At 41.3% G+C, this 22,768-nt stretch overlaps 1 protein-coding gene across 1 annotated transcript in view; it reads left to right on the plus strand.

Annotated features, from left to right (window-relative positions):
• Window positions 1–22,768, plus strand: part of LOC126235848 (brefeldin A-inhibited guanine nucleotide-exchange protein 3) — a 327,111-nt gene that overhangs the window by 263,441 nt on the left and 40,902 nt on the right. Inside the window, exons 22-25 of the mRNA XM_049944714.1 lie at window positions 15,826–16,005; window positions 16,128–16,377; window positions 16,530–16,698; window positions 19,725–20,029. Of these exons, the coding sequence (XP_049800671.1) occupies window positions 15,826–16,005; window positions 16,128–16,377; window positions 16,530–16,698; window positions 19,725–20,029 (904 nt within the window). The remainder of the gene's footprint in view (window positions 1–15,825; window positions 16,006–16,127; window positions 16,378–16,529; window positions 16,699–19,724; window positions 20,030–22,768) is intronic.

Consider the following 22,768-nt stretch of genomic DNA (forward strand, 5'->3'; position numbering starts at 1 on the left):
ATAAATTTTACAAAAGACAAAGTTTCTTTGCTTGACAAAGGTTCAAAATATAATGTTATGCCACAATTATCTAACAAAAATGTAAGAGAAAATATGGTTGTAGATTTGAAAATTGGCCTTGACAGTGCAAAAATAGACAGCTCTCGTCAGGCCAGAATAGCACATGATGTGTGCAATATTGTTAGCAAAAACTTAATTGTTTCCTATAATACTTTTAATAATGAACTTAAAGTAAATGATGCTGTAATAATGAAGCCTGATAAAGGGAATGTCATTGTCATTGTCATTGCTAAAAAGCAAGAAATTGTTACGAAAATCTTGGAGTTTTTCAAGGAAATCGATGCTAAATTTTTACTTGAACCTTGCCAAAAAAAGGCAGCTAATTAACATGAACAAAAAAGTTCCGAAGTTACATGAACAATTTAAAGTTCATAAATTAGGACATCCTGTACATCCCATTTCGAATAGTATGAATAGTGCCTACCATGACCTAGCTAGGTTTCTGCATGACATATTGAAAAAATCTTTTGTTTTCCAGAATAATTATTCTATCTCTGACAGTCAAAACTTAGCCAATAAAGTTAAAGACATACATTGTGATCAAGATTCTATGTTAATATCTTTTGGCATTAAAAATCTCTACACGAATGTGCCAGTCAAAACAGCATTGCACAAAGTAAAAAAAAGTTATTGTTCTTTAAAAAAGAAATTTCTGACGAACAAAATACTGATTTTATAAATTTGCTTCAAATCATGGTTAAATATAATTATTTTGAGATCAGTGGACAGTTATATCAACAACCTGATGGTCTTGCTATGGAAAACCCATTAGCAAAAATGCTAGCAGACATTTTTATAAATTATGTAGAAGAAAAATTTTTTTGAAAATTTTTCAGCTGCTGCGTTAGGCTTTATTTCATATTCTAAATATGTTGATGATATTTTGATTATTTATAGAGGACCGAGTAACGGGATTGATAATCTACTCAAAATTTTCTATGAACTTTACGAAAAAATTATTTTTCCTGCAAGCTTGAAAACGAATTCCAGCAATTACACTACTTAGACCTTACTCTGATGATAGCAGGTGACAAAATTTCCTTTAATATCTTCCATAAAGAAACTTGGACTGATCAAATAGTGCCTTTTACTTCAACACACCCCCAGTTTCATGAAAAGCCTTCTTTCGTTCAGCTGTCCATGCGGCAATTGCTGTTCCCTTATCCAATGAAAATCATGAAGCAGAAATAAATTTGATCAAAACTATTGCAGTTAATAATGGCTGTGAACCCAACATAGTAAGTAACATTTTCAATAATAAAATGAAGAACAGAATCACCACTCTGGGCGTCTCCTTTAATGACCAAAATGATTAGAAAAATTTTATTTCTGTACCATTTCTTGGTCCTGATCTTACAGAATACAGCATATTATGCAAAACAAATATGATTGCAAAGTAGCTTTTTTCACCAATAATTCTGTAAAAAATAATCTTATTCACAATCTGGATTCAACACAGTCTCATTTGCGAAAGTCATTCTATAAAATTGTCAGTGGCCTATTACATAGGACAGACAGGGCAAGCTGTATCTGTAAGTTTTAGAGAACATCATCTAGGAAAAAAGGGTACTGATATTCATAATTCATCCTTTGCCGAGCACTTGTTAATCGCAGGGCATAAACTCGAAGAAGTGCAAGATGTCAGTATGCTACATTCCGAGAAAAAAGGTCTCAGAGTTGATATCCTTGAAGACTTGGAAATTTTAAAACACCTCTTGCTTAAAGATGGTTTTATTCTTAACGAACAATTACAGTTGCATAATAAAAACTTCTTTCAAGATTTGTAGCTGTTACTTAGATTTGCCTGATTTTCAAATTCTTCCGTACAGTAGTGTTGGGAATGTTCTCAATAGCAGAACTGTATATATCAGATGGGAATTGTAGAAAGCAAAGTTTCACTAACATAACTTTTATAACATCTTTCTTTAGATCCGACAGTGTCACACGGATTATTGACGTATTCTCAAAGCAATCATATACTTTTATTATGATGATGATTTCAACTGCTTTCACAATAGGGAGGGTACATCTGAAGCCATTACTGTGCAGGACAGATTAGATTGATATATTCATAATACTGATTCATCTGCTAGTGCATACAGTACTATCTTATTTCAGAAATTATTGGAACAAATGAAATAGGTCAGTAATTGTCAGGTTGTGCTGTGTTACCTTTCTCATAGACAGTCTTGATTATGGATATTTTTAACCACTCTGTGTTGGCACCTTTCCTTTATATTTTGTTTATTAGTTTTGTTAAGGGTGGTGTTATCTCTGTCCTCATGTGTTGAGAAACAAAATTAGAAAATTCGTGGTGACCATCAGCTCAGGAATTACTGAGTTTGGCCACAGCTTCACTGAGAGCTCTACCAGTTAAATGACTCCATATAAAACTGTCTGTTGTTTTATTGTGTAATGGCAGCAATAACGTTCTGCCTTGCCCACATCAATCTCTTTCTATGATAGAAGTGGCAAAGTATGTAACTTTTGTGTCACAATGAACTGGCATACTGCAATCTTTTTTTGACAGTTTTTTTCTTTTTTGTTGACTTTCCATGTTGCTTTATGTCTTGACTGAAGATGTGAACTGCTTTTTAATGATTGTGTATTTATCTTTATCTGCTTAATCGTAAAGTGATCTATCACAATACAGGAGCATCATGAGCCTTATATTACTTCGATGTGTTGTTTACCAGTGTTTTAAACCTCCTCAGTTAGAATGGTGTTTTCACTTGCAATATTACTCATAACGTTTAGGGAATATTTCTTCAAAAACTTAAGTTAACATACTTGAAAATATTTTGGCTGACTCATTAGCATTCATATCGTATGTAATTAATTTGTTCCAGTCTGTTAAGCTTAATATAGTTCTTAGTGTGTTTAGGTTCTGTTTGTTAATGGATTGGTTACTTTTCTGCAACAGGTATCTGTTATCTAGAGGAATTTTAGGCCACAGCCCTTTGTGGTCAGCAGTGCCAAGTGTAGTTGTATTATACTGCATTCTACTTAACTGAAAATTTCGGATAGTATTACCCAGAGGTGCGGGTCTGCATTTGTTATTCTTTAGAAGCAAGACCATCAGTTTCCCAAGCCTTTCAAAGAACATGTCTTCATGGCAATTGGCTGGGCGATATATAGAGAAAGAAATAATTTCAGGTTTTGTAAACAGTGCAGCTGCAGCTTCAAAATTAGGTTCTACATGAAGTTCCCTTACATCCATAATTTCATAATTTAGTTTCAGTATTTTATTAATGTGGACAGACACACCATCGTGCTTCATATTTGTTAAGAAGTAAAGTGTATGTGAATGCAGCAATCATTTCTGAGAGATGAATGAGCTGTTTAGAACTAGCTTTTTACATTATGTAACCTCTCTGTGAGAATATATGAACAGAACAATGTTGTTCACTAGGGATATACTGAATGAGGTGGCATTATTTTAAATAGATTATCTTTGTATTCTAGAGGTGGAGATTCTAATCCCTATCTGGCCATCGTACTACTACTACTGCTGCTGCTGCTGCTGCTGCTGCTACTGTTCTGCTGCTGCTGCTGGTAGCTAAAATAACAGCATAAGGGGCAGAGGAGATCTGCCTACCTTTTCCACCTTCATCATGGAGCTCTCACTGTACAACTATTTGACAAATACGTTTAACTGTTCTCCTTACTTTTCTTTCATTATATTTCCATCCTTACTTGATTTTGACGGATTAAAAAATTTGTACTAACACACAGTATCACTGGCACAAAAAAAATGTTAACAAAAGGAAGACTTGTTACCTCATACCTCACATACCAACTTTCACTGCAAAAGTTTGTTAAAATTCAGTATACCGCCTGAAGCCTAACCTTCTGTATCCAATAACCTTACCACTTGTTTCACCAGCTACTGTCCCTTTACAACCTGGAGCTCTGCTTGTTGCTGCTGATACACCCTCTTTCTACTCCTACATACGTGATGATTATGGCTTTGCTGTTGTTTAATGTTGTCTATCTTAAGGCTCGACTGTCTCTAGATCGACAGATTCTTTCCTGGTAACCAGGAAGGTTGACATCTACACCCACAACTATTTTTCCTGTGAAGACATATTCTTGCCAACAATACCACAATCCTATAATAGGCACTTGAATGTAACTATCTTGTGCTAACCTGTTCATAAGATGTCTCAAAGTCTATTTCCTATTCATTCGGAATCCTAAACCACTAAACCACTCATTCATTGGTGACATCTTTATGATCTGGACCCACGTCAACACTTGGTCCCCTACTTGTGTCAAGTAGTCCTCAATGACACTGTGAAACACATTCTTGTGTGTTGACTTCCACCTCACCAAAGTCTGTACAAAGGACTCTGTTTTTATATTATATCTTCCAATCACCAGCAGTACTTCTGATTCAACAACTCTCAGCCATACCATACCAAAATATTCCTCTCATACAACCTGGTCATTTGTGAGTATTGTTTCTACAGTGACAAGCAGCCCTCTTACCTTGATGAGGACTTTTCAGACTGAAATTACTGTCAAAATCTTGTCTATAAAAAGATCAGCCATGTAGTGTTGAGCCACAATCCGAAAATTGCTCACAAACCTACTGGCCAGCCACAAAAGAGCATTCCCATTCTTCACGAAACTACAATATCCTTGTCCTCCTTATGCTCCTCTTATGCCGCATGAATCATATCCCTACAGAAGATCTACTGAGCAACATGCGGCACAATTGGTAATGTACCATACTTGAACACTGTATGAGCTGGTATCAAACTCTCCCACTTGACATCTACATTTGGGTTTTCTGTTGTTTCCCTCAACTCAAGACAAATGCCAGGATGGCTACTTTGAAAAGGGCATTGATGATTTCCTTTCTTTCCTTATTCAATCCAGCCTTGTTCTCCGTTTCTAATTATCTTTTTGTCAACATTAAATCTTAGTTTTCCTGCCGGTGAAAGGCTCAGATACCCTTGTCACTAGCGAGCACTTCCTGTCCTGAGAGAGACAGTGCCTTCTGGCAAAGCAGTTACATCATATACCAACTTTACTGTAACAATTGCACAGCTTTCTCAATGGATATAACCATAAAAAAATGTTCCAATTGTATGATTAACCACTGCCGAACTCTGAGCATGGGCCAAGTAGACCACCTATTGATGGAACATTACAGGACAAGATAAAGTGTTTGATGTAAACAGCTATTTCACAACCTATACCACCTGTTTCCTCCTCAACACACTGCCTTTTCCCAGTTGTCCAGGTTAGAACTATCTTTGCAGCACATACTTTCTTCATTGATCTTTCCTGTACACCTGTATTCTGCCTGCATCTGCCCTCATCTCTCCCCTCTCCCCCTACTGTTCCCATCAAATTCAACCATTGTGCCCACATGTCTCCCCCTTTTTTACTTTTTACTTTTTTAATCTTTCCTATTTCTTTATTGTTTTCTCCTACTCGCAATCCACTATGTTCCATACTTTCCTTCCTACCCTGCTTCCCTCCCTCCCTCCCTGTGAGCCTCCTACTTCCTCTCCATGCGGCTGAGCTATTTGGTGCATTTGTAAGATACTGGACTCATATTTAGGAGGGTGTGCGGTGGGGTGGGGTTTGGTTTTCTTCGTGTTGTTATTATGTTCATACAGTCCAGTCCATCTACCTCGATAGGCTTCTTGTGTGCTTGTTGACCCTTCATCCTGCCATAGGAGGTACTACCTAGGTGGTGCATCAGCATTAAAGAAATCATCACCTAATACGTATCAGATAGAGGTCACAAAACTCTAGTGAAAAGTCAGTTCCTGAAAGTTCATGATAAATATTGGGCATTTAGGGTCTACCTTCTTGTAGTAAGGTATTTGAAGTTCTGTTGTCTATGTATTGCCACTAAGATTTGTTAAATGGCTATCAAGTCCATGTTCACAACTTTATGCAAGTGAAACATTTGGTTTATTCAGTCATCTTCCTTCACAGAACAAAATTAATGACTCTAATTCTTTCCTTTTTATTTACTATTTTCGAAGAGTGATCTAATGTAATGTGTTCAGTACAATGGTTCAGAAGCGGCTCTCCTGGGCAGTGTCCTCCCACAGATAGCACCCTCTCCCTGTGTGGGAAGCTCTCAATTCTAACTGTTGATCTGAATGACCAATCAGAACATTCTTTGTAGATGATTCTTGTGGCAAAATCCTCTCTTACCCAATCACAATGTAGAAAGTAATTTTATGTAAGCAAAACTTATATTTATTACATTAGACATCTACACCTACATCTACATGATTACTCTGCTATTCACAATAAAGTGCCTGGCAGAGGGTTCAACGAACCACCTTCAAGCTGTCTCTCTACCATTCCAGTCTCGAACAGCACACGGGAAAAACGAGCACTTAAATTTTTCTGTGCGAGCCCTGATTTATCTTATTTTATTGTGATGATCATTTCTCCCTATGTAGGTGGGTGCCAACAGAATGTTTTCACAATTGGAGGAGAAAACTGGTGATTGAAATTTCATGAGAAGATCCTGTCACAACGAAAAATGCCTTTGTTTTAATGATTACCACTCCAATTCATGTATCATGTCTGTGACACTATCTCCCCTATTTCGCGATAATACAAAACGAGCTGCCCTTCTTTGTACTTTTTTGATGTCATCCGTCAGTGCCACCTGTTGCGGATCCCACATCGCACAGCAATACTCCAGAATAGGGTGGACAAGCATGGTATAAGCAGACTCTTTAGTAGACATGTTCCACCTTCTAAGTGTTCTGCCAATGGATCATAGTCTTTGGTTTGCTCTACCCACCATATTATCTACATGATCGTTCCAGTTTAGGTTATTTGTAATTGTAATCCCTAAGTATTCAGCTGAATTTGCAGCCATCAGATTTGTGTGACTTATTGCGTAATTGAAATTTAGCTAATTTCTTTTAGTACTCATGTGAATAACTTCACACTTTTCTTTCTTCAGCATCAATTGCCACTTTTCGCACCATACAGATATCTTATCTAAATCATTTTGCAAGTTATTTTGATCATCTGATGACTTTACAAGACGGTAAATGACAGCATCATCTGCAAACAATCTAAGACAGCTACTCAGATTGTCTCCTATGTTGTTAATATAGATCAGGAACGATAGAGGGCCTGTAACACTTCCTTGGGGAACACCGGATATTACTTCTGTTTTACTCGATGACTTTCCAACTGTTACTACGAACTGACAGGAAATCTTGAATCCAATCGCACAACTGAGGCGATACTCCGTAGGCACGCAGTTTGTTTAGAAACCGCTTGTGAGGAACGATGTCGAAAGCCTTCTGGAAATCTAAAAATATGGAATCAATTTGACATCCCCTGTTGATAACACTTATTACTTTATGAATATGAAGAGCTAGTTGTGTTTCACAAGAACGATATTTTCTGAATCCGTGCTGACTATGTGTCAATAAATCATTTTCTTCAAGGTACATCATAACTTTCGAATACAGTATATGTTACAAAACCCTACTGCAAATCAACGTTAGTGATATAGGCCTGTAATTCAGCGGATTACTCCTACTTCCCTTTTTGGGTATTGGTGTGACTTGAGCAATTTTCCAGTCCTTATGTACGAATCTTTCTGTTAGCAAGTAGTTGTATATAATTGCTAAATATGGAGCTATTGTATCAGCATACTGCGAGAGGAACCTGACTGGTATACAGTCTGGACTGGAGCCCTTGCCTTTATTAAGTGATTTAAGCTGCTATGTTACACCGAGGATATCTACTTCTATGTTTCTCATCTTGGCAGTTGCTCTTGATTGGAATTCAGGAATATTTACTTTGTCTTCTTTGGTGAAGGAGTTTCGGAAAACCATGTTTAATAACTCTGCTTTAGTGGCACTGTCATCAGTGACTTCACCATTGTTATCGCGCAGTGAAGGTATTGATTGCGTATTGCCACTGGTGTGCTTTATGTATGACCAGAATCTCTTTGGGTTTTCTACAAGATTTCGAGACAGCATTTCATTGTGGAAATTATTAAAGCAATCTCGCATTGAAGTACGCAGTATATTTCGAACTTCTGTAAAACTTTGCCAATCTTGGGGATTCTGCATTCTTTTAAATTTGGCGTGCTTTTTTCGTTGCTTCTGCAACAATGATCTGAACTGTTTTGTGTACCATGGGGGTCAGTACCAACACTTATTAATTTATGTGGCATACAGGGTGAGTCACCTAACGTTACCGCTGGATATATTTCGTAAACCACATCAAATACTGACAAACCGATTCCACAGACCGAACGTGAGGAGAGGGGCTAGTGTAATTGTTTAATACAAACCATACAAAAATGCACGGAAGTATGTTTTTTAACACAAACCTACGTTTTTTTAAATGGAACCACGTTATTTTCGTTAGCACATCTGAACATATGAACAAATACAATATCTCCGGATGTAATTAACATTTTACAATGCAACAAACGGCACTGATTACGTATTTGTTTATATGTTCAGATGTGCTAACAAAACTAACGGGTTTCCATTTAAAAAAACGTAAGTTTGTGTTAAAAAACATACTTCTGTGCATTTTTTTATGGTTTGTATTAACGAATTACACTAGCCCCTCTCCTCACGTTGGGTCTGTGGAATCGATTTGTCAGTATTTGATGTGGTTTACGAAATATATCCAGCGGTAATGTTAGGTGACTCACCCTGTATATTTCTCACTTGCTGTCGATACTATCTCTTTGAAAACATTGCACAACTTTTGTACACTTACATGATCAGATCGGAAGGGATCAGCTTTTTTAAATAGATATACTTTGCGTTTCTTTTTGATGGTTGTAGATGTTACAGTATTTAGCCTAGCAGCAACTGCCTTGTGGTCACTAATCCCTGTACTCGTCACAATATTCAAAATTTGCCCAGGATTATTTGTTGCTAAAAGGTCAAGTATGCTTTCACAACCATTTACTCGTTGAGTGGGCTCATGAACTAATTGTTCAAAATAATTTTCTGAGAAAGCATTCAGTACAATTTTGGATAACATTTTATGCCTGCCGCTGCCTTTAAACATATAATTTTGCCAGCATATCGAGGATAGATTGAAGTCACCACCGACTATAATTCTATAAGCATGGTACCTTTTTGAAATGAGACTCAAATTTTCTTTGAACTGTTCAGCAACTATATCTTCTGAGTCAGGCGGTTGGTAAAACGATCCAATTAATAGTTTAGTCCGATTGTCAGGTATAACCTCTACCCACACTATTTCACGCGAACTATCTACTTCAGTTTCACTACAAGGCAAACTACCTCTGACAACAATAAATACTCCACCACCAACTGTATTTAATCCATCCTTTCTGAACACAGTTAGATTGTTTGAAAAAAAAATTCAGCTGAACTTATTTCTGGCTTTAGCCAGCTCTGTACCTACAACTACTTGAGCTTCAGTGCTTTCTATTAGGGCTTGGAGCTCTGGTTCTTTCCCAACATAGCTATGACAATTTACAACTACAATACCAATCGTTTCTACAACTACCTTACTGTGACATGTGGAACAATCGGGTCTACTGCCGGATGTTTGTGTTGCTCTGGCACAATATTTCGGCCACGTAACTCGTTGCCTTCTTCAGGTGCTACCTGAGACTGCCATGTTGGAGGATCTTGTCCAGTATTTATGCCCAGAGGGTGCTGGGTGCTCTCTTTGCCGTCCGCGCCTGCCTGGCACTGCTTGTAATGTGTTGTCTCTTCCCCGGTGTTCCCTCAGACATCCGCGCCCGACTTGGGCGCCATCTGTGGCAGCTCTCTGAGGCCTGTCCTGTGTTGGGCGTTCCGTTCGCGGTCCGCGCCCGCCAGGTGCTGCTCCTGAAGTTTTTACCCCTCCCTGGTGCTCCCATGGATGTCCGCACCCGGCTCGTCCACCATCTGTGATTGTGGCAGTTGTATGGGGCCGGACCCGCATGTGGCACTCCGTTCGTGGTCCACGCCCGCTTGGCACTGCTCCCGAGGTGTTGGCACTTTTCTGGTGCTCCGACGGACGTCCGCACCCGCCTAGTCCAACATCTACATCTGTGGCAGCTCTCTGAGGGCTGTCCTTCGCTCCATTCGCAGTCCGCGCCCGCCTGGCGCTGATCCTGCGGTGTTGGCACTTCCCTGGTGCTCCGACGGTCGTCCGTGCTCAGCTCGCCCATCATCTGCGGTCGTGGCGGCTGTCAGAGGCCCATCCTGCATCGGGAGTTGCGTTCGCGGTCCACACCCACCTGGCGCTACTCCTGCAGTATTACTACATCTTGAGGAGTTTGTTGGTTCATTTCGTTGAGCCCTGATAAGCTCCAGAGCCGGACTCCACGCCGAGCTGAGCTGGTAACCGCTGTCTCGGTTTATTAGGTTGTCTGTGACCTTGATCTCGATGGCCTCCTTTATGACACTGTCCCAAAATCTTGGTGTCACAATTTTGGTGTTGTTATAGTCCATTGAGTGGCCGAGCTCCAGACAGTGCTCCGCTATGGCAGATGTTGTTGCCTGTCCGAGTCTGGTGTGCCTCTGGTGTTCTTTGCACCTGACGTCCACCGTCCTGGTTGTCTGGCCACACTGGCACGGGATGTTGTAAACGCCTGGTTTACGTAGCCCCAGTTCATCCTTCACACTCCCTAGCATGGTCCCAATTTTGGAGGGTGGACAGAAGATACTCTTTATATCATATTTTGAAAGAATTCTGCTGATCTTTGCAGAAATAGGTCCAGCATATGGCAGGTGTGCCACCTTCTTCGCCTCCTCTGGCTCCTCTTGTGTACCCTGTGGTTGATTGGTAGTACGAAGTGCCCTTTGGATGTCTGTGGAGGAGTATCCATTTCTGTTGAACACCAGCTGTAGATGTTCTATCTCTGTGGCCAGACTTCCGTATCTGACAGAGCTCGAGCCCTGTGAACTAATGTTTTCAAGACTCCATTCTTCTGTGCCGGGTGGTGGCAGCTACTGGCTTGAAGGTATAAGTCAGTGTGGGTGGGCTTACGATACGCACTGTGTCCCAAAGTGCCATCTGCCTTCCTCTTGACCAGGACATCCAGGAATGGGAGTTGTCCATCCTTCTCTAGCTCCATAGTAAATTTTATACTTGGGTGGCGTGAATTTAGATGTTCCAAAAAGTCATATAGCTTCTCCCTACCATGGGCCCAAATGACAAAAGTGTCATCAACATACCTAAGAAAGCACTTGGGTTGGTAAGTGGCTGATGCAAGTGCCTCCTCTTCGTACCTTTCCATGGAAAGGTTGGCTACCACAGGTGATAAAGGGCTGCCCATTGCCACTCCTTCCGTTTGCTCATAAAGAGTATCTTCTGTCCACCCTCCAAAATTGGGACCATGCTATGGAGTGTGGAGGACGACTTGGGGCTACATAAACCAGGCATTTACAACATCCCGTGCCAGTGTGGAAAGTCATACATTGGCCAGACAACCAGGACGGTGGACATCAGGTGCAAAGAACACCAGAGGCACACCAGACTCTGACAGTCAACAAAATCTGCCATAGCGGAGCACTGTCTGGAGCTCGGCCACTCAATGGACTATAACAACACCAAAATTGTGACACCAAGATTTTGGGACAGTGTCATAAAGGAAGCCATCGAGATCAAGGTCACAGACAACCTAATAAACCGAGACAGTGGTTACCAGCTCAGCTCGGCGTGGAGTCCGGCTCTGGAGCTTATCAGGGCTCAACGAAATGAACCAACAAACTCCTCAAGATGTAGTAACACTGTAGGAGTAGCGCCAGGCGGGTGCAGACCGTGAACGCAACTCCCGACACAGGACGGGCCTCTGACAGCCACCACGACCGCAGATGATGGACGAGCCTAGCACGGACAACCGTTGGAGCACCAGGGAAGTGCCAACATTGCAGGATCAGCGCCAGGCGGGCGCGGACCACGAATGGAGCGCCCAGCAAAGGACAGGCCTCAGAGAGCTGCCACAGATAGAGACCAAGTTGGGCACGGACGTCCGAGGGAGCACCGGGGAAGAAACAACACCTTACAAGCAGCGCCAGGCGGCCGTGGACCGCGAACAGAGCCACCGACTCGAGACGGGCCTCAGACAGCTGCCACAACTGCAGATGGTGGACTAGGCGGGTGCGGATGTCCGTGGGAGCACCAGGGACGGGTAAAAACCTCAGGAGCAGCACCTGGCGGGTGCGGACCGCGAACGGAACGCCCGACACAGGACAGGCCTCAGAGAGCTGCCACAGATGGCGCCCAAGTCGGGCGTGGACGTCCGAGGGAACACCGGGGAAGAGACAACACATTACAAGCAGCGCCAAGGGGGCGCGGACGGCAAAGAGAGCACCCAGCACCCTCTGGGCATAAATACTGGACAAGATCCTCCAACACGGCAGTCTCAGGTAGCACCTGAAGAAGGCAACGTGTTACGTGGCCGAAATATTTTGCCAGAGCGACACAAACATCTGGCAGTAGACCTGATTGTTCCACATGTCAAGATCTCGCCGTGAAAGCCTGAAGAGCTATACCTTACTGTGTTTTACCCGTTCACTTTTAGACGGACGCCCCTTCTGTGGTTCCCTGAGACCCTCTAACCTAAAAAGCCTCCCAGTCCCTTCCACACAGCCCCCGCTACCCATGTAGCCACCTACTGTGTGTAGTGGACTCCTGACCTATTAAGCAGAACCTGGATACCCACCACCTGAGCCTCTGATTCAGACCCTCCACTTGGCTCTGCCCCAAAGGACCACAGTCGGTTCTATCGACGATGCTGCAGATGGTGAGCTCCACATTATTCTTGGAAGCAAGACTGGCAGTTTTTACTATTTCTGCTAGCCGCCCGAAACCAGACAGAATCTCCTCCGATCCAAAGTAACACAAGTCATTGGTACCGACATGAGCCACCACCTGCAGTTGGCAGCACCCTGTACTCTTCATGGCATCCGGAAGCACCCTTTCCACATACGGAATGACTCCCCCTGGAATGCACACGGAGTGCACAGTGGCTTCCTTCCCCTCCTTCGCAGCTATGTTCCTAAGGGGCCCCATTATGTGCTTAACATTGGAACTCCCAGTTGCCATCAAACCCACCCTCTGGTAACACCCAGACCATGCGGGCCAAGAAGCTTCCTCTGGAACAGGGTGGACAATTGCATCCAGCTCAGAGACATCGGGAGCCACAGATAACGCCTGAAACCTGTTCGTCAAACGAACCGGGGAGGCCCTACGATCGGCCCCTCGGAAAGTTTTTCACTACCTGCCAGACTTTGGAATGATCTCCCACTCTACCACGGGTTAGGGCTCAATCTCAGTGCAGGCAGTACCCAGGGTGGTCACAGCGGTGGATCGATCGGAGGACACGTGGGACGTGCTTGACGTCCCTTGCATCCCCGCATTCATCCCCCACAGTGATGCCCCTTGGCAGCAGCCTGGAGCTGTGTGACGGAAGCCAGCGCATCCTGGAGCTGTGAGCGAAGGGTCGCCAACTCAGCTCGCATCTGTACACAACAATCACAGTTCCTGTCCATTACTCAGTCGCTCCTGTTTGAAGCTCATAAAAATATGCAATAAATGATCAGTGTACTCGCCTTATTAGAACCGCAAAATCAATGTGCTCTCTCACTGATGGTCTAACCGACACTGAGCTGTTCTAACCAACCAAACAAAAGCCTGTATGATACGAGGGTTGATAGCAACGACAGTATTGTACACTACACAGTATTGAAATAAAAGGTTGTGCCTATTAAGCACTCGAACATGCAAGAAATTACAAAAATAAACTAGTAACTACACAGATAACTGAAAATAAGTCGCTCCTGTTTGAAGCTTGTAAAAATACGTAACAAGCAAATGGTGTAATCGCCTTATTAGTAGCATGCACTCGTGGTGCACTCTCACTGACGGTCTAATTATAAACCAAATAAAGTATGAAATAATTCAAAATTAAAAAATTAACTTATTCCATACATAATCTTTTCTGGCTGTCTTTTACAAAAACATGCTGACTCAGACATTTGTCACATGACTTCTGGTTCTTCCCAGGAATTTTTCCCACGGTTTGGATTTCACATAGATCTTCACAAAATAAAAGATTTTGAATTTTCAAATGTCCCTCATTCACCCTCAAATTCACTCCCATGCACTCGCATAACGAATTTTAACTGCATATTAATTTTAGAAGCTTACAGTATTACACCAAATAAAAATTACAAATGCTGTGTAATGAAAGATTCTAGTTAATTGATTTTTAGGAGCTGAACTTTTCATAGTAGTTCCATAATATGTTGAAAGTCAATTTGTTGCCATTACTCAATCAGTTTTGAAATACCAGAATGGTTTTGTATGATTTTTAAGTAAAATTTTCTATCCATTAAACTAAAATAAATAAAATGAAATTTGGACAGCATCATTTTATCAGTATTAAAAAGCATGTGTGAAGTTTGAACAAAATGGGGGAATAACTAATCTAGTTTATTTATAGTCTTAGGGACTATAAATATTTATAGCATTCTACTGGCAGGCTGAGTCACTGCCACAGGTGGCAACTGATATAGGTGTGCCAGCTGTGTACTAACTAAAGAAAATAAATGAATGAATCTCTTGCAGCTACTGGACCAGAGGTGCTCATGGCTCCATAATTTACTGCACCTATCATAACACGGAATAACTTGCTACGGTACAGGTTGCAGTTCAAAACAACGTCCAACCATCTAGATTTAGGTTTTCAATTACTTTTGGGGTAGTCCATACAAAAAGCCACCTCTGTATGGGCCTATATGTTCCACTTAATTACAGTATTTCCCAACCCCTCTCCCATTATGTTCTCCCTCGCCCCACCCCCTAGCCCCTGTCTCGAACTCCAACCAAATCCAAGATTTCTACTCATGCTGCAGCATCAAGAGACAGTTGTGTATGTGTGTGTGGGTTGGGGGAGAGGGGGGGGGCGATGTGCATGCACATGCCCTCTGAAGAAGGAATTTTTTATTTTGCTTATATGCTTGTCTACTTCTCAGCAGATTTTTTATCTGGAGGAAGTACCAGACCTCATATACATAAAATATCCAGAAACTTTTGTCCCAAGTCATCAAATCTTTAGACTGCTGATTGCATCTTGCGTTATTCTTTGAATTATAAACTTTCTAATGTATTGTAGCAAAATCTGATGTCATTTACAAAACATTTTAATACTCCACTAATGCTATGGTTGAGAGCGGATGGGAATTTTATTAGAAAATTTTGTGAACTATTGGTTATGCAATAACAGAGTCCATCTTTTATCGAAAGCAGTTGTTCCACATTCACGTATTAATTATCATACATGTTTTCAATAATTATGCATTCCTTCCTGCTTAGTGATACACTGCTGTTTTTATCAGAACTGGACTATTATGTGTTTATTCATCCTCTTTGTGCTTCAGGCTAAACTCTAATATTTCTTCTCAGAGTGAGCCAGTCAGTCACAGGGAAATTACGGGATCCATTAATATCTTTTAAATGTATAGGACAGTGCAAGCTGTAATTTTATGTATTTATGAATATGTATTTGATATTTGCTCTGTCTTGCAGAGCTACTTACAAATGAAAATGCCATTTGTAAGTTAAATTTCTGTTGGATTGCACAATTACTTCTATTCAGTTTACAAGGTGTAAGAGCCTCTCAGTTCAGTGTTTTGGTGTTGTATTTCTAAAAACAAATATTGGCACTGAAGTGTGTTGTGCACAGAAATAGTTTACAAAAGATCCCTGCTAATAATTGTAAACTTCTGGGTAAAGTGTCAAAACATTTACTACTCTTTTTTCCAGGCTGCATGTCATAAGGAACGAGCCATCTCCAAAAAAGCAGTTGCATGCATTCATGATGCTGTAAATGCCCTCTTGAATGAGCAGACAGAGCTACCGTATTTTCATTTTAATGAAGCTCTCTTCAAACCTTTTGAAAATCTACTGTGTCTTGAACTCTGTGATGTAGATGTTCAGGATCAGGTAATTCAGTTGTAGAATATTTATGTAGAATGAATGATAAATTTCCTTTTTGCCAGTAATAGAGTTTTTTCTAATCTGACTTTATAAATGGAATTGTTACTTATCCTGGATGTGGTTTTCAGATTGTGAGCTGTATTTGTGAATTTGTGGAAGCAAACAGAACTGAAATACGATCTGGTTGGCGCCCCCTTTTTGGTGCTCTTAGGGTAGTCAAATTACCATTTTCACAGACTGCTGGAGATAACATAAACAGCCACCTTCGTGCTTTGCTTGATGTGTTTGAAGTATTTCTGCAAACTGATAATGCATTGGTGTTCTCAAATGCTGCAGTCGATTGCATACTTTGCCTACTGAAACATGTACGAGGCCCAAGTAAGTGTAGAATTGCTTATCATTGATATTTATATTGACTAGGCTGTCTAAATAAAGTCTATGCATTTCTGTAAATAACATAGGAATATCAGGTATCAGTGTAATTGTAATGTTTGTTTGAAATAAAATATCTCTTGTCATTTCATACGCAGGTGAAATTGAAGAAATTTCTGGTTACCCACCAGATGAATTCACAGGTTCTCACTTGAATCCATCTGTGGAACTTTGCCTGGCTGCACTAAGATATCTTGAGAGATGTGCTGACATTTTAGCATCTATGTACAATATGCCTGCATGCCCAGTATTTCACTCAGCCCACAGGTACATTTTTGCATGTTACAATCTTTTTAATAAATTGATGCTGTGCATGTTCTAGAATTGTGTTTATATTGTGCCATAAGGAAAAAGAGACTCCTATGAATGTGTACATGCTTTCATATGTGCACGTCTGTGTGCTTAAGTTTGTCTGTATATATATTGTATTAATTTACCTAAATGTAGTTACATGCTTTTACTTTTCTCATGCTAACTATCATAACTATTATGTTTATTTCCTTTTCTTTTCATCAGTGGCTAATGGAATTTTTTAATAAACCTCTGATATTCCTCAACAATTTAGAATAATACACTGTCAAAAACAAACTACTTTAGGAGTATTTGAGAAAGAACTATATGCCCATTAATTCCCACATTCTAGATATGAAAGGTCTTGCTGAAGATTACATGCATTAAATTCTTCATTCCTGAATCTGGAGTATTATATTTGTAATTCTAATTCACAGTTGGTGAAGGAAATATAACTCTAGATTATGTGACCATGTTCACTATATTTCCATCTTTTCCTTTAATTCAGTTCATCATCTATTCATATCTTTTTGCATGTGATTGCCATAATAACATTTCATCTGCAATGTTTGCTTGCACCCAAAGAAGAGTCATAGCTTTTTGTGGCTCTCAGAAATTGCGTTCCTTTATACGCTCACCCCTCTTGCCCCACTGGAGTCTACTATATTCTGCAACCCTTTATTTTTCACTTGTCTTAAGTATTCATCCATTTTCCTTCCTGTAGATGGATGTTATGACAATGGAAGCACGAGTCTCTTATCATCTATATTTTCATTTTCCACCATTTTGTTGTTTCAACATTTCTTTGAAATATGCTTTAGCTTCTTACTGTAGTTATTGGTGCTTATATAAATATTCTATTATAGCTGACTGTGCAGATCAATACTTATGATGGACATTCTGGAAATAAGTTTCATCATTGTTTTACACACAGAAATTTTATTGCCAAAAATAAATACACCATGGCTTCATGAACTATACACCTTGCACTATTTTTTGACATTGTTGTCACCGACACTGAAACATTTGATGTAGCATGCGTATAGTTTGAAGAAACCACTCTGGTATAACTCAGTGTCCTGTGATGCTAGGAATTGTCTCACAGCGTGCTCCACGTCAGCATTGGTTTGGAAGTGACATCCCAAGAGAGCAGCTTTTAATGCACAGAACAGTTGAAAGTCCAGTGGGGGCAAGACTGGGGTTGTAGTCTGGGCTACCCAGTGTCTCCCAACCGAAGTGACAAATCTGATCCTGTGCAAGCCTTGCTGTGTGTGGTTTTGCTTTGTTGTCCTAGAGCACTCCACTCTCACTCAAGAGCTCTACTCTCTTTTGTCAAATGATGCATTGATGATTCCTTGCTGGAGGAAATCAAGGAGAATCACACTTTTCATGTCCCAGAACACTATGACCATAACCTTTCTTGTGGTACGTGACACTTCGAATTTTTTCCTCACTGGGGAACTGGGATGCTTCCACATCATTGAGGTACCCTTGGATTCTCAGTTAAAGTCTCATAGCCTCTGAGGATTCTGAACAGCAGCTCATTTCCCTCTCACACATATTGCACTGAGTGATCGAAGCTGATTCCCATTCTCTCAATCTTGTGATCTGGGCTCAGGTTTCTTGGCACACATCTTGGCAGACACTTTTCAGTAACCCCTTAGAGAATGGAGCATGTGATGGGCTTTAGCACAACTAATAAACAGTGTGTCTGACACCATTATGTGCCTGACCGCTAACAGTATGTCATGTACTCTACCAGTGTTGTTTTCATTCTTGGATGTTGAAGGATGCCCACTTCAACCTTCATCCTCCACTCTGCCCTCCCTCTCAGATAACGCAACTCCAGCAACCAACCTTTTGACAGACATGACCTCTTCACCATACACAATCTGAAGGCATTCATGGGTGACAAACAGACTAGTCCCACAAGCCCATTCATACCAGATAACAGCATGCACTTCCATCGCATCCACATTGTCAGTACACATCCACCTGCCACCGTGCTGTGTACTCAACCTCGAGGGCCCCAATCTGTTGCTACTTTTTCTTCTTCAGCATGCTGCACATGCATCATTTCATGTCTGCTGACACCCCTTCTGTCACTGAACCAACAACAGGTGTGGATTAATACAGTGTTTGTTTGCATCGTCTGGTGTACCATCTTCTCCTTCAAAAACAGTGATGAAACTTACTTTGGGAATGTGCCTTGTATTCTCCAGGCTTCTGCTCCTGCTATATGGCATACAAACAACACACTGAACAAATATAATACCTCATGATATATTGAGGCCTTGGGCAGTGGATAGCCATATATTAATATTATAACTCTACTTCTAAACTTTTATTTCTCATTGGAGGCTTTTTCTATGAATGTGCTCACAAGTATGAGTATGCTTTTTGATTAAGAACTCATGTTCTGAAGTTGTACTATACTGTTCTCATTTTCAAACAATGGAAAATCCAGGATAGAATATAACAATATTTTGAAAAGGATGACTGTTACTCACCATATAATGGAGATGCTGAGTCACAGATAGGCACAATAAGAGAGTCTGGCCTCAGTGGCCAGAGAGAGAGAGAAAGAGAGAGAGAGAGAGAGAGAGAGAGAGAGAGAGAGAGTGTTCTCTTTCCGAAGAAGGCCAAGTTGGGCGAAAGTTCATTTCCAACAGTCTCTGTATTGTGCCTATCTGCGACTCAGCATCTCTGCTATACGATGAATAGCAACTATCCTTTTCTTTATGTGGCCCATTGTAGTTCAATACTTCAGCTATAAAGTGAATAATTTCTGATAAGAATTAAATAGTTGCATGTTTTTTTAAAAAAGTTGGGATCACCTTTGCCGAGGGTGCTTATCATTTTATTGTGGATCTTCATAGTACATTGAATAAGTAATCTGTTAAATTCTTGTTTCATTGCTTTTAAAAATGTGTATGCAGTACATAGTGACAATGAATATTATTCAGTTATGTAAACAAAAACTTGTTTCTTGCTATTCATAGGATTCAGCTAAACAACTCACCACAAGTTGTGGATCCATTAATACCAAATGTGGAAGTTACTCAATTTGAAATGGGTACAAGTGCTGCTGAGAGTAATATGGATGGTGGTATTTCATACAGCTCACTTAGTATCAGTGGTGAGATGCTATCGCTGGATGCTTTAGACAAACCTAGTGGTGTTTTACGAGTGTGGTTCATACTATTGGAAGGACTGGCAAGTGCTACAATGACCTGCCCACGCCGTTATCAACCGTATGCCTTGGATGTATTGTTTCAGCTACTAAGGGAGTTGCTCAGTATGCCTGGTTAGTAAGCTATTAATTTTAAAATGTTATTTGTGTACTCATATGTCACAACATTCAAAAGTCATTATTATATCTCTAAAGCAAAGCACACAAAGTTCATTATTTGTAGTGTGTGAACTTTTTAGCGTATCACTCACAAGCAAAGTAAGCTCACTAAAGAATAAAATCAAACAATGGAAACTCCAGGTAGGACTATCAGTAGTGTAGGAAAGATAGATTGCTACTTACCATAAAGATGGCATGTTAAGTTGCAGACAAGCACAATTAAAAGACACTTACATATAAGCTTTTGGCCACAGCCTTTGTCAGAAAAAGAGAAACACACACCTTTTATTCACACAGTAAGCACACTTCACGCACGCATGACTGCCAACTGTGGCAACTCAGGCCAGAATGCAGCAGTCTGTTAAGGTGGGGAGAGTGTGGGAGGTGCAGCAGTGTGCAGGAGGGGGGGAGGGGGTGCAGTCTGGCAGATGGTGCAGGGAACACTGTGTCAACAGGCACAGGGTCAGGAAGTTGTGGAGCAGAGAGGCAGGGAACAGGGAGCAAAAATGGACGGTAGCAGGAAAGATGGGCAGATGCATTGGCAGAAGTCGGCAAACAAAGAAGGTAGGAGACAAGAATGAGGAGGAGGTGACAGGGCAGAGGGGGTGGAAACTGTTGGGTGGAAGGTGTGGGGCCAGTGTAGGTTGAGACTGGGATAATTATAGGAGTAGAGATTGTGTTACAAAGATAATCCCCATTTGAACATTTCAGAAAAGCTGGTTATGGAGGAGAGGATCCAGGTGACTCGTGTAGTGAAGCAGCCATTGAAATCAAGAATGTTATGTTCATCTGCATGTTGTGCCACAGGGTGGTCTACCTTGCTCATGGCCACAGTTTGGCAGTGGCCATTCATTCTGGTGGACAGCTGGTTTGTAGTCATATAAAAAGCTGTGCAATGATTGCAGCAGAGCCAGTAAGTGATATAGCTGTTTTTACAGGTGGCCTGGCCCCTGGTTGGGTAGGAGAAATCTGTGACAGGACCGTAATAGGAAGTACTGAGTGGATGGCTTGAGCAGGTTTTACACTTGTGTCTTCCACAGGCTATGATACTTGTGGCAAGGGGTTGGGATTAGGAATAGTATAGGGATGGGTTGGATGTTGTGGAGATTGGGTGGGCGAAGGAACACAACTTTAGGAGGATTGATAAGATGTCCCTTATTTCAGGGCATGACAGTAGGCAATCTAAGCCCTGGCAAAGGATGTGATTCAGTTGTTCCAGTCTGAAGTGGTATTAGGTGATGAAGAGGGCCCTCCTTTGTGGCTGATTCTTGGGGGGGAGGGGGGGGGGAGGAATTGGGGTGCGAGGGGAAAAGGCATGGGAGATTCATTTGCAGACTAGGCCTTGGGTAGTGCTATTTGCAGAGACCTCGTGAGATCCTCAGATTACTAGGTAAGGGAGTCCTTGTCACTGCAGATATGCTGTCCATGGATGGCCAGGCTGTGTGGGAGGGATTTTTTGGTGGGAAAGGGATGACAGCTGTTGAAATGCAGGTACTTTTGGTAGCTAGAAATAAGTTACTAAAGTGTGTGAGGAATGAGATAGTGGGTTTGGAATCCGAAGGACATTGGAAAGGTAGTATTCAATAGAGGTAAAACTGTGGGCCTGAGGGATGTTGGTGTGTAGGGAGGTGGCAGCAACAGTGATGAATAGCAATCCAGGACGTGAAGGGGTGGGGATGTGGAGAGTCAGTGAAGGAAGTGATTTGTATCTTTCATGATTACATGCAGTTGGTTGGAGGTGTTGGTCAATGAGAACTGGAATTAGTTCAGTGGGGATACAATAACAAGCCACAATGATGTTCCAGGATTGTTGGGCTTGTTGATTTCGGGGAGCATGTGAAGGGTGGGTGTATGAGGTTCCAAAGGGCTGAGGAGGGAAATGGGTTCAGAGGAGAGGTTGTGAGAAGTGCCTAAGTTAAAGGAGGGATTGGAAGTTGCGTTGGACTTCAGGAATGGGATCACTCTGGCAGAGTTTATATTTTTATATTTGTAGGAGTCAGATAATTGGCAGAGGTCTTCCACCAAGCAGTCACTGCAGTTCATAACAACACTGGTGGAACTTGTGTCTGCAAGTAGGGTGATTAGGTCAGGATTTGTTTTGAGGCTGTGTATGGCTATATCTTTCTGCAACTTAATGTGCCATCTTTACAATAAGTAGCAATCTATCTTTCGTTTTTTTTTTTTTTTCATCAGACTACTGACTGGTTTGATGCAGCCCGCCACGAATTCCTTTCCTGTGCTAACCTCTTCATCTCACAGTAGCACTTGCAACCTACATCCTCAATTATTTGCTTGACATATTCCAATCTCTGTCTTCCTCTACAGTTTTTGCCCTCTACCGCTCCCTCTAGTACCATGGAAGTCATTCCCTCATGTCTTAGCAGATGTCCTATCATCCTGTCCCATCTCCTTATCAGTGTTTTCCACATATTCCTTTCCTCTCCGATTCTGCGTAGAACCTCCTCATTCCTTACCTTATCAGTCCACCTAATTTTCAACATTCGTCTGTAGCACCACATCTCAAATGCTTCGATTCTCTTCTGTTCCGGTTTTCCCACAGTCCATGTTTCACTACCATACAATGCTGTACTCCAGACGTACATCCTCAGAAATTTCTTCCTCAAATTAAGACCGGTATTTGATATTAGTAGACTTCTCTTGGCCAGAAATGCCTTTTTTGCCACCGCGAGTCTG

Source organism: Schistocerca nitens, chromosome 2 (genome assembly GCF_023898315.1).
Source record: "Schistocerca nitens isolate TAMUIC-IGC-003100 chromosome 2, iqSchNite1.1, whole genome shotgun sequence".
In the NCBI taxonomy this organism is placed as follows: domain Eukaryota; kingdom Metazoa; phylum Arthropoda; class Insecta; order Orthoptera; family Acrididae; genus Schistocerca; species Schistocerca nitens.